Consider the following 15490-nt stretch of genomic DNA (forward strand, 5'->3'; position numbering starts at 1 on the left):
GATTCTCATTATGTTCAAAAAGGGAACCTGATCCTCATGTTTAGAAGCTTCGGTATTTTGGTACTACATGCTTCAAATCATAATCCACAAGTTGATATTGATATAATGTTATAGCCACTCGAGTTGTTGCATGATATAATGTTCGATCGAGCTGTGTGGGCTCCCTGTGGATAATGTTTGGATGAGCAATGGGATTCCAAAATCTCGGTAAGCTACTCTGATTTTGTGAATCTACAAAGTGTAGTTTTTGTCAAAAAATCATGATGGTTAAACTGTACAAAATTTGACAGGACATAAATATAAAATGGTGAAATATGTGGATTCTACCACGAACAACCGCGGTAAGTGTTCTTTGATGGACTATGTATACTGTTGGATGTTAAAGCTTTACTGAATCTAACGACTAACAATGCACCCTATGCATCAATATAATATAATCCCCCTTCTACTTAGTTTCTTCTGGGTTCTGCTTTACTATGCTGCCACAGTGCCACTGCATTCAACTTTGCAAAACCACGAGTCATCAACAGATTCATAAAATTTCACGTTAGCACACCAAAATTTGTTCAGGACTTGCATCAAATATTTTTTATGCTCCCATTCTGATGTTGCCTTTGTCAACTCACTAAACTAAATAATATTTTCTAATTGAAATCTTCAATCGAGCCTTTTGAGTTTGAGAAATCTTCATATTTGTCACATTTATTTTCTTTCAAGAATCAACTCAAATAAGAATAAAATCAATTTTTTAATTTCAAGAAATAATAAAACTAGTTTATAAAAAATATTGACAATCTATTTTTTTTAACGAAAATATCCATCTATTTTTTTTCTTCTATGTATATATAAAAATATCGATCTATTTAAATGAAAAAAATTACATTTCTTATATATATAAGCACTTAATTAAAATATTTAACCAAATACATCCTCAATATTTCTATTTTTGGCAAAAATACATCCTCAATATTGAAAATAAGTTGGCTTGCAATTCTTAAAAAAGAGAGCAGCTTGTATGGTGCACATGAATTCTGAGCAACATATCCTTTTATTATTATTATTATTTATTATTTTATTAAAAAAAACAAATAGAGTTATCTCATTTTTTTTTCTTAAAAGAAAAATCTTCATCGTTTTATTTACATCTACTACTCAACAAACACACAACAAAGTCCCCACTTCCCCTTCCTCCCTATTTCTAATTCACCTCCCTCCACCTACATTGGATTCACATCTACACCCCCTCTGCAACCTTCTCCATTTCCATGGCCATGTCCATGGCAATTTCAAGCTACCCTCTTTCTTCCTCTTTATCATCATCATCATCTCTAACCTCATCCTCTCTTCCACGTTCTCATTCAACCACCCCCACCTCAACCCCCTCTTTCTCTACTCTCTCACTCTCAACACCAGCTAGTTTACTCAAGATTTTGCTCTAAAGATTCAATCTTTATGTTGTAAACTTCGTTTTCTTTCTCTAAATTTGGATACCCTTTTGCCCATTTTGCTTGTTTTTCATCTCTTTAGCTCCCAAATACTCAATAGTCCTATGTATGCTTGTTGGGTTTTTCAGCATCCGGATCAGTTTTTCAGAAGGGTTTTTCTCTGATCTGATTGTAGACAGAGCTTTTTTTTGGCTTTAGTCAATTCAGAGGATCTTCTATATTTGCAGAGGATCCTGTCTCTTTTGAGGTTTTTGAGATTGAGGGGAAAAAGGGGGTCATTTTAGGTGATGTTTTTCTTTGATTGCCAAATCCCTTTTTAAAATTTGAGATTTTTTTAAATATTTTGTTGTTGTTGTTGTTGTTGTTGTTAGATTTCATTTGGAAAGACATATATGTTTAATCAGGGTTCATGATTGTACTGTTATTTTGAGGATTTTGGTTAGTCTTATGTTGTAACTTTAAGCATCTTTGTGTTTTCCTTAGTAGCTTTTCCTAGGTGTGAGGTAACTGAGGTTTTTGTGAGGGTTATTTGTTTTTCATGATGATGGTATGCTATAAGGTTGTTGCTTTGTGACAATTGAATTAAGGGTCTAGATTGGACTCTATTACCATTTTTTTGACATCAAGTGTATGTCTAGTGTTGGTATTATCTTCAAGATGACGGTAGATGATCGGTGTTTTGTGGAATGGAAAGAACAATTTGTTTCACAAGAGCGTGGACATCGTATAGTTCACTATTACTTTAAGGATTCTGCTGGAGAATCATTCCTTGCAGTTATTGGCACTGAGAGGAGTGTTAGACATATGTGCTATGTTATTGCTGAGGAGTTTCTGGAAATTTGTGGATTGGAAGTTCCACCTGGTTTCAAATGGAGATCTAGAAGAGAGGTTGTTGATTGGCTAACGTCGATGCTATCAAAGCAGCATCTGCAGGAAGATAGAAATGGTAAGTTGATATTTGCTAGTTCTCATCTGATCCAGTGTTGCCATATATAGTTGTTTTGATCATTGTAGTGTTGTCAATCGCTGAAAACAACCGTTTGTTCAAATTCCGCTATGCAATATATTTGACAACATTTTATACTAAATGAATAGTGTATCGCATAGCAATAGTGATCTATTCAAATTTTGCTACGTTTTAGCACTAATGTGACACTATAGCCGCTATTTAGCAACACTGGATCATTGTAGGTTGAACGATAATATGCAAAATAATAATAATACAAGGATGCGATGGTTTTATGTGATGCAATCAAATGATATAGACATGTGAAACAGCAGCATTATCTATATGGTTCGATAAATATTTTTGCCATTATCTGTAGTAGAAGAGAAGTTTAAGTAAATTTATCAATTTTTTTGAATTTCAAATTACAGCATGGCCTGCTCATAATTTGGCACTAGCTCATGGGATCACAAATGGCAGTGTCAAAAAAGTTAGTGCACAAATGGTGGATGACAAGGTATTACCCTTTTTGTTTATTTTTCCTTATTTTCTTTCTCTAATTCATGTGCTGTTTCGGACGAATGTTTTTGACACACACATACTCCTCTTTCTCAGGACATTCCAACGAGTAACTCCAAATTATCCAATTCAGACATTGCTTGGTCAGGACTTGCGTGGACATGTGGCAAACAGCTCAAACATTATCCGTCTTTTTGTCGGAATGGCATCCAAATAGGAGTAAGAAGCCTTTGAACTAAAAATCAAGAGAATTATCATTGTAGACTTTTTGTGATGCAATACAAACATAATACTTAGATTGGTTTTTTAATCTTGCGTTTACATTATTTCTGATTCTCAGATTCAATCCTTTGTCTTCGTCATGGGCAATGGAGAGAACCATTATGTTGCTTATTTAGAGGATATGTATGAAGACAAGAGGGGGCAGAAAAAGGTTAAAGTAAGGTGGTTTCACCACAATCAGGAAGTCAAGGGTGCAATTCCCGTACGAAATCCTCACCCTCGGGAAGTTTTCATCACATCTTATTCTCAAGTCATCAGTGCAGAGTGTGTTGACGGACCTGCCACAGTCTTAACTCGTCAACATTATGAAAAATGCACGCCTTATTTTTCTCCCACTTCCAAAGACAGAATACATTTGTGCTTTCGGCAATTAAAAGGCAACAAAGTCAAGCCCTTTGACTTAAGTAAACTGCGCGGCTACTATACTCAGCCAGCTCTTTCTGCCTTGCAAGTTGATACTATCAACAATACTGAGTCTCAGAGCAACAGCCTCACAGGAGAAGATGACGATTTGGATGTTGGTGATGATACAAAGAGCGGAGATAAGAGGAGTAGAAGTAATGGTCGACAAGGGGTTAGGAAGTTGATTAGAAGTAATCAAATGATGGGATACCAAACTTTTCAGGTTGTAAATTATGCTAGGCCAGATGGGAGATTGCTTTCTTTGAAACAAGTTGAATGTAAACCTTCGTATAACATGACATGCAAAGTTGATGACAAGATAGAGGTACTCAGTCAAGATAGTGGCATCCGAGGCTGTTGGTTTAGGTGTACAGTTCTACAGGTAGCTCGGAAACAGCTGAAAGTTCAATATGATGATGTTCAAGATGAAGATGGAAGTGGAAATCTTGAGGTATAATCAAACTTTTGAGAGATTCAAATTTCATTTTTTATGTTAGTACTTGAAGCTATCTTTAATATGTACTTAAAAAAATGGGTTTGTATTTAAGTTTTTATCTTAATAAAAGGGCAGTATGATGCTATAAAACCTTTTGCTATGACTGGATCTAGAGAAGGCTGAACCAATATAGATGGTCTATTATAGGCAATCTTACTCCCACTGTCCAACAATATGTGATTCATTTGTAAAAAAAGTCTCCCAAAATGAATGACCATTTCAATTTTCAATGGAATATTAGTAAATTTTTTCCCAATTGTTCTCATTAAAAGGAGTATTGTTTTTGCCTCTAGAGATATATCTTGGAAAAATAGAGCTAAGGCCCCAAATGTAAAACAAAATATTCCAAAGAAATGATTGATTAATTTCCCTTAATGCATAACATTTACTCTCCTCACTTTTGAATTCAAAATTTCATCTTGATCTCCTTTTTTTAGGAGTGGATCCCTGCTTTTAAGTTGGCCAAGCCTGATAAACTTGAGATGAGGCAACCTGGCCGATCGACCATCAGGCCAGCTCCACCTAATGAAGAACAAGAAGTGATTGTCGAGGTTGGAACCGCCGTTGATGCATGGTGGAGTGATGGCTGGTGGGAGGGCGTTGTAACTACAATTGACAACTGTGGTGATGACAGTGTTCAAGTCTACTTTCCTGGTATGCTGTTTTATCGTTACATCTATCCCTTTAGGCCATGTTTGGATAAATTAAGCCCCTATCGCATGCATATACGTTATTTATATAACAAGAGATAAAATAAATTATTGTAAAAAAAAAAAAGATAAAATAAATGGTTAAATATGTTTTTGGTCCCTATAGTTTTTCAGAATTTTCGTTTTAGTCCTTGAAGATTTTTTTCACACTTTTTAGTCCCTGAAGTTTTTTCCGTCAAGGTTTTTAGTCCCTACTTTTAATCAAACTATTGTATACTTTCATATTTTTGAATGATTTTTTATATTCATGTTTATAATATTATAAGAACATCTCTGATAAAAATTTAGATTTTTTTAACATAAGATAAATTATTTATGAATTTTATGTGCAAAAAACTAAAAAAATTCATATTTAATTCATCTCTTGTTAAAATAAATTAAACTTCATATAATGTACTAAACATGAGCGCAGAAAAAAATTTAAAATTTCGAATGATATGCACGAGTTCAATGAAAACTAGGGACTAAAAACCTTGACGGGAGAAACTTCAGGTACTAAAAAGTGTGGAAAAAATCTTCAGGGACTAAAACGAAAATTCTGGGAAACTATAGGGACCAACACATATTTAACCCTAAAATAAATTCAAACTGTTTTTACATAAACTATAAGCTGTTGTCATAAGCTATCCTAGAAAACTTATAGAAATAAGCTAATGAAACTTATCAACATGCTACAAGTTATTTCCATAAGCTCTCCCGAACAATCTCACAAGTGGTTATTTTAGTAGATAAGTTCAAATAAACCAATTCAAACAGGCCTTAAAATTTGTCATCCTTCTCCAATTTGTACAACAACCCAGCCTTATCCCACTAAGTGGGGTCGGCCACATGGATTAAATGGCGCCTTACCATATCTCTGTTAAACTCAATAGTCACTAGATCTTTTCTTAATAGTTTCTCTTATAGATTTTCTAGGTCTTCTGCTGCTCCTAGTGATTTGACTACCCTCCATCTGATCTACTCCGCTTCTAATAGAATTATTTTTTGTCGTATCAGGTGAAAGCTTGCAAGTGACAGTACATAAGAAGGATTTAAGAATATCTAGAGATTGGTTAGGCGGCACTTGGATTAATATAAAGGCAAAGCCTGATATAGCTCCAACTATATTAACCACTAATAGCTTTAACACAAACCTCACCATGTCTCCATCTATGGCTAAAGACGCAGACTCAGTTAGTTTTGCAAATTCATGCCATGAAGTTCCTGCTGGTGAGAAGTCTAATGAACCTGATATTGTTGAAGAGAAACTTGTATGCAATGGTGTTGCTGAAGATAAGGTTTTTGTCCAAGATGATAATAACCCTTCAGAAAAAATTACAGATATTGAAGATAATGGTAGTAATAATGATAAGGACAACAATGAGAATGGTGATAACAAGAATGGTAATGATGAAACTAGCGACGTTGTGGAGGTGATTGTGACTTTGGGAGCTGACTGTAAAGGTGTAGAACTAATGGATGTGGCTGTGTAATCAATTTTTTAGATGTCGTGCATAAACATATGATGGCGCTGAACATAGTCTTAAATTGCGGACCACAACTGCAATTGCGGCTACTATTACGACTGCATTCACAACATGACTGCAGACGCTATTTAAAACCATGGTGCTGATTGTAGAGTTTTGCCATCATTTCATGCTTTGTTGTAATCTGTGTTTTAATGTTAGTCTGTTAGAATGTAATGTAAATAGTAGTTATAAGGGATATGGTTAAGCTGATTGATTTTTAACTTCCTTAGTTGCCTTCATAGATGTACAGTGTTGAGTGTAACTTAGGAGTGTGTGAGTTTTTGTCCTTTCAGTTGGTTGTAGTAGAAAGTAGATTTCTTTTGTATGAGACAAATATTGTTGAGTAATTTCACATTTTATATGACTAGTTTCAATTATGATACAACATTTTTTAGCATCTTTTTTTTAAAAAATAAAAATAAATTCTTGACCATCTTAAGAGCAATATCTTTGTTTTAGGGGTTAAGTATATTTTTTACAAATTTTGATTTTAGTCCTTTTTAATTTTATCCAATTTTGCCGATTTCGAACTCAGCTCAAATCCAAGATAAAAATTTTAACCAACTCAAATCCACGATAAATTTTTTAACTAGTAACTAGAAAAGTAGAACAAACTTCATAATTAACTTATCATTTTTTTTTCATTGAATACTAATTAAGACATATAATTTATGAAGCACGGACTCTGACACGGACACCGTGACACGATGCGAATACCGCAACACCGCTATGTAAAGAATATAGGACACCGACACCGCTACATATTTATAAAACATATAAATCGAGAATAAAAATATATACATGTAAATATAATTTGAGTAAGTTATTTGTTAAAAAAGTTTTAAAACAAGATATCATAGTATTTTACCTTTATTAACCCATCTACTATCGAAAAAATTACAAATATTGTAATCAAAATGTAATGTCTTCAATCCCTCATTTATCAATATTGTTGTCCCGACACATCTTTAATTCTTATAAATATGTCTGATATGTGCCTAAGAAGAGTATAAGCAAAGAAAAAATAATTTTTTTTGGGACATTTGTTCGACACGTGTCGTACGAGTGTCCTACAGGTGTCCGATACCGATCAAAGGAGTGTCAAAGTAAAGAAAAAATTGAGTTTTTTTCCGACACATGTACGAGCTATCCGACACGTGTCGTACGAGTACCATACGAGTGTCGGACACCGCGACACGTCTAATCATAGAAGTGTCGGTGCTTCATAGCATATAATTATAATATCATGCTACTTATTTTGGACACCAAAAGGTTTTCGTATGTTTGACTAAGGTTGTGTTTGACCTACGTATATTTTTCTACTTCTTTTAAGGAGAAGTGAGGTCAAATATAATCTATATCTATTCTATACTATATATAAAGAGGATACATAAGTTTTGGTGTGGATTTTTCATAATATCAATAATATCGTTGATTTTTTTGTTAGTAGCAATACAAATCTTTATTAACAAACTAACCATAACATAAGACACATCTTTTTTTTAGCAGCAAAAATCTTTTATTAACAAACTCACCATAACATAAGACATATCTTTTTTAATTGGACATAAGTTAGACATATGCAGGCGCGGAACGCGCGTGCCTAGCCCGCTAGTTTTGATAAAGTTCATAAAATAAGTGAGTAGACATCCAACTAGCGGGACATTTAAACACTCCCATGTATACCTATATCTCATAATAATATAAGTGATAATGAAGAAAACACAATATAAATGACTTTTTTTTTAGTTTGTAACCCTCCTAGGGCAAAGGGGCCCTAATAGTCCAGAGTTCGGCCGCGATGTAAGTATAATCCTATTCTTCTTTTTTTTCATTATAAGTGACTTAAAAAAATGAAAATTATCTTTTTTAAGTTTTTTTTTAAACATCTCTTTTAATTTGTTATTAATTTATTTTTTTAGTTTGCTATTATTAGAAAAATTAGTTGGTCTTATCTTTTTTTTTTGTCTTTGTTGTTATTTTTTTTATGAATATCCAAATATTGTTTATATCGCCTTTTAAGTTTATTTTTGAATGACAAATTGTTTTTCTCTTTTTCGTTTTTTAAGTTTGTTATTATATTTCATCAAAAAAAAGTTTATTATTATTAAGATAATTAAATTTTAAAAATCACGTCTCTACATATTATAATTTTTTATTATTAAAAAAATATGAATTTCATAAGCTATTTATGATAAATTTGTATTAAAATATCAATACTTTTATAAAAATATTTTACCAAATAAAATTTAACCCAAAAGTGATAATTATGTTGAAAAAAATAATAAATAACAAACAACAGTGTGATACTCCCTCTTATCCTTTTTATAAGGAACAATTTGGAAGAAAAAAATTGGTCATTGTTATAAGAAACTTTAACCAATTTTCAAATGTTTTAAATGTTCAATTTCACTTATGCCTCTAATTATTATGAGAGAGTTTAATATTAAGTAAATTAGTTGAATAAAGAGTAATTAAATAAGGGTATACATGAAATAAATTTAAATTTATAAGAGTATTAAATGAAAATAACTATGTTAAATGTGTTTCCGATCTGTGTGAGTTTTTCAACACTTTAAAAAAAGGACCGGATCCAGTGTTTAATTTTGTTTTTTTTTTTTTGACTAAATTTAATTTTGAAATTTAAATGCCACGATATAAGTTTGTACATGATTAAAAGAAGAAAAAAAAGTTTGTTACCTATTTCCTAGAATTTATCAAATCAAATTCAAATAAATACATTTGTTACTGCAAGATAAGATAGGATTAAAACTTCCTCTTACTTTTCAATGATGATAAGCTTAATCTTTTAAAAACCTTAACATATGACCTAGTATCCTATAAATATATGCAATGCAATCTTTCATTATTCCAAACCTAGCTAATCAAATATTTCTTAAATCATGGCTTTCACTCGAAAACTTCTCTTGTTTCTCACATTCTTCATTCAAGTCAAAGGTATACAACCATGTATTTTCTCAAATCTTGGAACCATTCATCATAGTATTCAAAAGAATCAAAATCCTACAAACTCAAAACCATGCAACACATACACTTTCCCAAACAACCTTAGCTACGCAACATGCAACGATTTACCCGTTTTAGAATCTTCTTTGCATTGGAACTACTATCCAAAAACTAACAAAGTTGATATTGCATTCAAGAAAAATAATGCAAAAGATTCAAGTTGGATTGCTTGGGCCATAAACCCTACTTCAAAGGGTATGATAGGATCACAAGCCCTAATCGGCTATCGAAGATCCGATGGAGGTTTCAAAGCGTATACATCGTCGATAACAAGTTATTCAACTATGTTACAAGAGGGTAATCTCAGTTTTCCCATTTACGATGTGTCCGGAATGTATGTAAACGGTAGCATGATGATTTTTGCTCGTTTGGAACTTCCTAGAAACCTGAGTTTGGTTAATCACGTTTGGCAAGAAGGGTTAGTTTCTGATGATGGAAGTTTGATAGCACATGCTATGACAGGACCTAATGTTCAAAGTTTTGGAATTTTGGATTTTAAATCAGCAATCGTTTCTAAGAATATCGGTGGAAAATTGAAGTCAAGAACGATGTTAAGAAACGTAAGTAACATACTCATTTATTTTATTTGTTTTAATTTGCTTTTTAATTTAGGTCACCATCTTCTATTTTTTAATGATGATATAACATGAAAAATATGGAAACTCTAAAAATTAATATTGTAGATGTGTTAATGCTGTTATTTTTCAAATATGTATTTCAACTTTGTTTTTTTGGATAAACAACTTTTTTTTTTTTGTAAAGGTTTTTTTTATGTAATTTTGGAAAGGTTTGTTTTAAAAAAGTGACATGGTTTGTTATATTAATTTAAAATTTTATATATGTTATCTTATCTTCATCATATAATTTCATGTAAATATAGACACACAAAAAATAATTTCATACGTCAAAAAAAAAATTATATATTGTTAACATGTGCATATAGGGCACATCTTAAGGTATCTTAATATAGAAATTCAACATTTAATGATACAAAAAATTGAATGTTTGAAAAGTTAAAATGCACAAATTTTAAAACATATTTCTATTTTTAATTCCTTAACATGTGTCATATGTGCACATGTTAACATTCTCCAAATAAATCAAGCCATTGGGCTCAAGTGGTTAATGAGCTTCACCAATAAAAATGGATTTCGGGAGAACCTGGGTTCAATTTCTGGGTGGAACAATTTCTTGGCCAGTCACTTACCTCGCAACCGAACCCTGGACTATTAGGGTCCCTTTCCCCTATGAACCAGAGGGTTATAAAAAAAAATTCCAAATAAATATATATTTAGATTCTTACTCCCTCCGTCCCAAAATGAGTGGGTCATTTTGATTATATGCACTATTCACATATCTTGTTGTTGGATTCATCTCGATGAGTATTTTCAAAATATCACATTTTTATAATTTTTACTATTATACAATTAAAAATATTAATCGTCAAATTATGTATTGACACGTGTGACACAGTTTACTGACTCACTTATTGTGGGACAGAGGGAGTAATTAATTACGTACATAATTTTTTTTGTTGGTTTATTAATTACGTACACTTTGTCTCAACAGGTACATGGAATATTGAATGCTGTAGGTTGGGGAACATTAATGCCAATTGGAGTAATATTAGCTCGCTACTTGAAGTCATTTGATGGATCAATAGGACCAATATGGTTTCACTTGCATAGAGCATGTCAATCTCTAGCATTATTAATTGGCACTATTGGTTTTGGCACTGGTTTATATTTGGGAAAACAACCAGGACAACATGACACTCCACATAGATGTGTTGGAATCACTCTAATGACTTTAGCACTTGCTCAAGTTTGTGTTGCATTTTGTCTTAGGCCAAAGAAGGATCACAAGTATAGAATATGGTGGAACATTTTTCATATTATAGTTGGTTATTCAACTATTATCTTAGCTATATGGAATGTCTTCAAAGGCTTCGACATCTTGGTTTATAGGCTAAAGGGTATTGATGTCATGTGGAAATATATTTATGCTTGTGTAATTGGATTTTTGGGTTTAAGTGCTTTTGTTTTAGAGGTGGTAACTTGGATTAGGTTATTGATCAAGAAGAAGAAGAAGACGACTCAAGAACTTGATGTATAGGTTAAAGCGTTGTTTATTAGTGATTGTATTCAAAATGTTGATGGTTATTTTGTTTATTTAGGTTAAAAATCTCTACTCGTTGATGTGTTCGAGTATCCTTTATACTCATGCATGTAAAATACTTTTGAATGAAAATAAAAGTTAGTCATCATTGTCATTTCCTTTATACTCATGCTTATAAGATGTTTGTACGAAAATAAAAGTTATTTTAATATTTTAGACAATTTGTACTTATACAAAAACTTGTCTTATGATATAGTGATTGATAAGAATTTTTGTTCTTTAACTATTTCCTTGACCCCTAACTTGTCCAGTCCAAGACAGAATCAAACATAGTACGTAGAACAAGAGTTATCTTATCCTGTCTTAGAGATTTATTATTGATCAATAGTGTAAATAATAAAATACAAATTATAGTAAATGAATAAAATTTAATCTCTATTCAATTTTTTTTTTTTATATGTGAAAATGAAATAAAAATATTTTAGAAATAAATTTTCGAAAACAACTAAAATATGAAAATGTGACAGAGAGAGACATGTGGGGTACTAAATTGAAGGGGTGGGTGGAGTTAGCAATACCCAAATCTGAATCACTAGATTATGGGCCTAAACGATCCAAGCCTGCAAAACAAAATAAAATAAATTTAAAAAAATAGAAAATAAAATAAAACTAAGGATAATTCGTTTTCGCAACACAATCTTTAGCTTCAGAGAAAGGTTTCAATTTCAATGGCAGTTTCTTCTCTATCAGCAACATTTGTTCCTTCTGTTTCTCAAACCAATTCTTCAACTTTATTATCTTCTAAACCTAAGTTCCAATGTTTAACCTTTCTCTCTAGTAACCCAAAATCTCTTCGATTATCAACCGCTGTTCATGCTGCTCCAGAAGTGCTGAATTCTGAGGTAACAAAAGATGTTGAGTCTGGTAACACTGATTTTCAGGTTTGTGAATTTACATTTTTATCCTTTTTCCAATTTCATTCATGTTTATGAAGCACGGACACGACACTGACACCTTGATAATAATATGAGAAAATGACATAACTCAATGTAATCAATAAGGGTCGGTGTTGGACACCGGGACACACCTAATCTGAGGAGTGTCTGTGTATCATTTGTAGATTATAAATCAATTGTAGAGGCAAAAACTTCAAATTCAAGTTTCAAGTTAGAATTAATTCTAGAGGCAAATCAATTATACTTGAAAGCATTTAAATATGTCAAAATCAATTGAACAAGAATCAAATTTTGCTATTCTAAAAGTGAAATGAGACATATACTATGAAAATGGAAGTGATTAGATGTAATGTAACCAAGTGAGTTAGTGTTTGACATTGACGTGTCTTAGACACCAGACACGCCTTCGATCTATTGATACATAGGTTGTGATAACCTAAGAGTTTCTCATTGCTTGATTAATTATGTTTATAAAATGTGTAAATTGAAAATATGAAAAGCAATGGGGGTTGAATTTACATAATTTAAGCTTCATGGAGAGAGTAAAGGGGAAAATGCAAAAAAATGTATGGCAATGTTGTGTCAATTTTTTTGTAGTTTAATATGTTGGTTAGACTTATCGTTTGGGAGAACCCGAGTTCGATTCCTGATGGGATCAATTCTTGGTCAGACTTTATTTACCTCGCGGACGAACTCTGGATTACCGGGGGCCCCTTCCCCTCCCTGGGAAACAGAGGGTTAATATCAACAAAAAAAAAATGTTGGTTATTGAGTATGCTTAGTAAATACGAGTTACACTGGCCTCAGCATTGTTATGGTTTAGATTGCACTGCTTTTTTCTGAATGTTTTGAGCTCTTTTAAGTTAGTATAGTATCCTTGGTGATGAAATGAAAATGTCTTGGTGTTTTAGGTTGATGATTTGGAGACTCCAAGCACTTCATCAATTACCATCGGGGATGATGCAGACTTGGTATGTTGATTGATTTTCACTATTTTCAAATTTTGGTTGATATTTGTTGGTTTTTGGTTTTTTTTTTAAATGTGATGCTCCAATTCCAAATGTTCATTTTACACACTAATTGAATATGTAATTGTAATGAAATTATTGGACATTTCAATCTAAGTTGATCGATCGATGCATTGTTGGACATTGCATCATGCATGAATTCGTGTGATTTTTGTTCACTTCTATGAATGGAATGCTTTAGGAGTAAATACCAAAATTTATTCTTAAAATTGAAGAGTTGGATCAATGTAGCCCCTTACATTATCAATATACCAAAATGGTCCCTTGAAATCGCAAAACCTTAATCAAGTTTGTCCCTCGATTTTGATTTGTTATCCAATGGATCCCTCACATTATTCACTTAGTTTTAAATTGATCTCAGATATTTCCAACTTAATGTCATTCTAGTCCATACAGATACCAACGAGGGAATGAATTAATTTGATTAAAACTTTACAATTCCAGGGATTGTTTTGGAATATCGAAAATTTAAGGGACTAAATTGATACCGTCCTACAATTTCAAGGACTAATTTGAGTATTTACTCCATGAATCCATGATTTAGTGTTTGTTGTTTCTTTTTTTGTTTTCTCTTTTTGTTTTATTTCATCAGTTTCATCCAAGAAACTGAAGGTCAGAGAAGCTTACATTGTTAATGAGAAGGAACTGAAGGAGTTATACTTAATACACGTTATTTTATTATTCCAATGATTTGTTATCATCATTATTCTAAAACAACTTCATAAAGTTTCATTCTCCTAAGGCTTTGTACATTTACTTAATATGGACTCGTCATCACCTGTTAGATGTTAGATTATTTTTTATGAATTTTTTTTATCTATTATACTGGTAAAATGATCCAAAAGCAACTTAAAGTTTTGTGACTTAGAATATTATTTTAAGGATGGTTTGAATTTTTTGTATGTAAACAGAAATACGAATTAACACAGTTCATGACATGCTTATCATATTCCGTGAATTCTCATATAACCCTATCATATGATTTTTTTGACGGCAACCCTATCATATGATGATTTTGTTTCTTTCTTCCTATTCTTAGCTGGCACCAAAGCAGAAAATCAGAATCAAGCTTAGATCTTACTTCGTGCCCTTGATAGAGGATTCTTGCAAGCAGATATTGGATGCAGCAAGAACTACCAATGCAAAAACAATGGGTCCTGTTCCTTTACCAACCAAGAAGCGAATTCACTGTGTCCTTAAATCTCCACATGTACACAAAGATGCTCGGTTCCATTTCGAGGTCAGAACTCATCAACGTGTCATTGATATTCTCTATCCTACAGCTCAAACAATAGATTCTCTTATGCAACTCGATCTTCCTGCTGGTGTCGATGTCGAGGTCAAGCTCTGAAGATATTTGCTTCAGGTTTATAAGCATCTTGAATATGAGTCAACTTCAACTTGCTACTAATAGCAAAAGAGTAGATAATTGCCAGATATCATGTATTTCACTCTCTGAATCCATTTCTTTGAACTTTGAACAATTCAAACGATACTTTTGTTTGCGTTCGCTTCCTGTCTTCAACTAAGTTTTTAGAAAGTTTATTCTTGTTGTTGCATAGATATTTGCATATCCTATCCTATTCAATGTAATGTAAGTCTTGTAGTATGACACAGCACAATTATGTTATTCTTCCAAATTATGCACATGAATTTATTTCTACTGAGTTGAAATGCTATTTCTCTGTCCCATATTTTCTATCTCAAATTCTGTCACTTACCCTTTTTTCGATAATTCTCCTATTCGTATTTCGATAGGGCATATCAGTTAAACGACAGATATATGAGACGGTGATCCTTTTTTTTTTAATAAGCAATGTTAGTTGTTAGTATTATATTATGTTAGTTTTTTCTCCTTTGCCAGAACTTAAACCCTGGACCTCCTCCTGCTCCTTAACCCTTAGCTCAACTAGCTTAACCAGCTGAGCTACCCATCCCACCCCATATGAGATGGTGATCTTGTATACTGCTGGAATTCTTGAATGACTATTTATTCAATTCTATTGTACTACCTAATTGATGTTTTGCTTTCACTTGCTATTTTTGATATCAT

General features: G+C 32.3%; 3 protein-coding genes across 3 annotated transcripts; all 3 read left to right on the top strand.

Annotated features, from left to right (window-relative positions):
* The first annotated feature begins 1096 nt into the window (after window positions 1-1096).
* Window positions 1097-6675, top strand: LOC123912932. Its single transcript, XM_045963527.1, has 6 exons — window positions 1097-2391; window positions 2823-2908; window positions 3007-3129; window positions 3251-4045; window positions 4528-4744; window positions 5797-6675. The coding sequence occupies exons 1-6, from the start codon at window positions 2076-2078 to the stop codon at window positions 6270-6272; spliced, it is 2013 nt and encodes a 670-aa protein (XP_045819483.1). The 5' UTR covers window positions 1097-2075; the 3' UTR covers window positions 6273-6675.
* Window positions 6676-9160: 2485 nt separating this feature from the next.
* On the top strand, window positions 9161-11616 carry LOC123912933 (cytochrome b561 and DOMON domain-containing protein At5g47530-like). Its single transcript, XM_045963529.1, has 2 exons — window positions 9161-9895; window positions 10905-11616. The coding sequence occupies exons 1-2, from the start codon at window positions 9212-9214 to the stop codon at window positions 11448-11450; spliced, it is 1230 nt and encodes a 409-aa protein (XP_045819485.1). The 5' UTR covers window positions 9161-9211; the 3' UTR covers window positions 11451-11616.
* Window positions 11617-12118: 502 nt separating this feature from the next.
* LOC123912934 (cyanelle 30S ribosomal protein S10) lies at window positions 12119-15116 on the top strand. The gene is made up of 3 exons (XM_045963530.1): window positions 12119-12394; window positions 13321-13380; window positions 14477-15116. Exons 1-3 carry the CDS (start codon window positions 12182-12184, stop codon window positions 14786-14788), a joined length of 585 nt encoding a protein of 194 aa, XP_045819486.1. The 5' UTR covers window positions 12119-12181; the 3' UTR covers window positions 14789-15116.
* Window positions 15117-15490: the final 374 nt, after the last annotated feature.

The sequence above is a fragment of the Trifolium pratense genome, linkage group LG3, assembly GCF_020283565.1.
Source record: "Trifolium pratense cultivar HEN17-A07 linkage group LG3, ARS_RC_1.1, whole genome shotgun sequence".
Classification (NCBI taxonomy): Eukaryota; Viridiplantae; Streptophyta; class Magnoliopsida; order Fabales; family Fabaceae; genus Trifolium; species Trifolium pratense.

Coding starts and splice junctions, on each gene's coding strand:
- LOC123912932 (XM_045963527.1), top strand. CDS start 2,076: ATGTCTAGTGTTGGTATTATCTTCAAGATGACGGTAGATGATCGGTGT. Junction 2,392..2,822: donor TCTGCAGGAAGATAGAAATG/GTAAGTTGATAT, acceptor TTCAAATTACAG/CATGGCCTGCTCATAATTTG. Junction 2,909..3,006: donor CACAAATGGTGGATGACAAG/GTATTACCCTTT, acceptor CCTCTTTCTCAG/GACATTCCAACGAGTAACTC.
- LOC123912933 (XM_045963529.1), top strand. CDS start 9,212: ATGGCTTTCACTCGAAAACTTCTCTTGTTTCTCACATTCTTCATTCAA. Junction 9,896..10,904: donor CAAGAACGATGTTAAGAAAC/GTAAGTAACATA, acceptor TTGTCTCAACAG/GTACATGGAATATTGAATGC.
- LOC123912934 (XM_045963530.1), top strand. CDS start 12,182: ATGGCAGTTTCTTCTCTATCAGCAACATTTGTTCCTTCTGTTTCTCAA. Junction 12,395..13,320: donor CTGGTAACACTGATTTTCAG/GTTTGTGAATTT, acceptor TTGGTGTTTTAG/GTTGATGATTTGGAGACTCC. Junction 13,381..14,476: donor TCGGGGATGATGCAGACTTG/GTATGTTGATTG, acceptor TCCTATTCTTAG/CTGGCACCAAAGCAGAAAAT.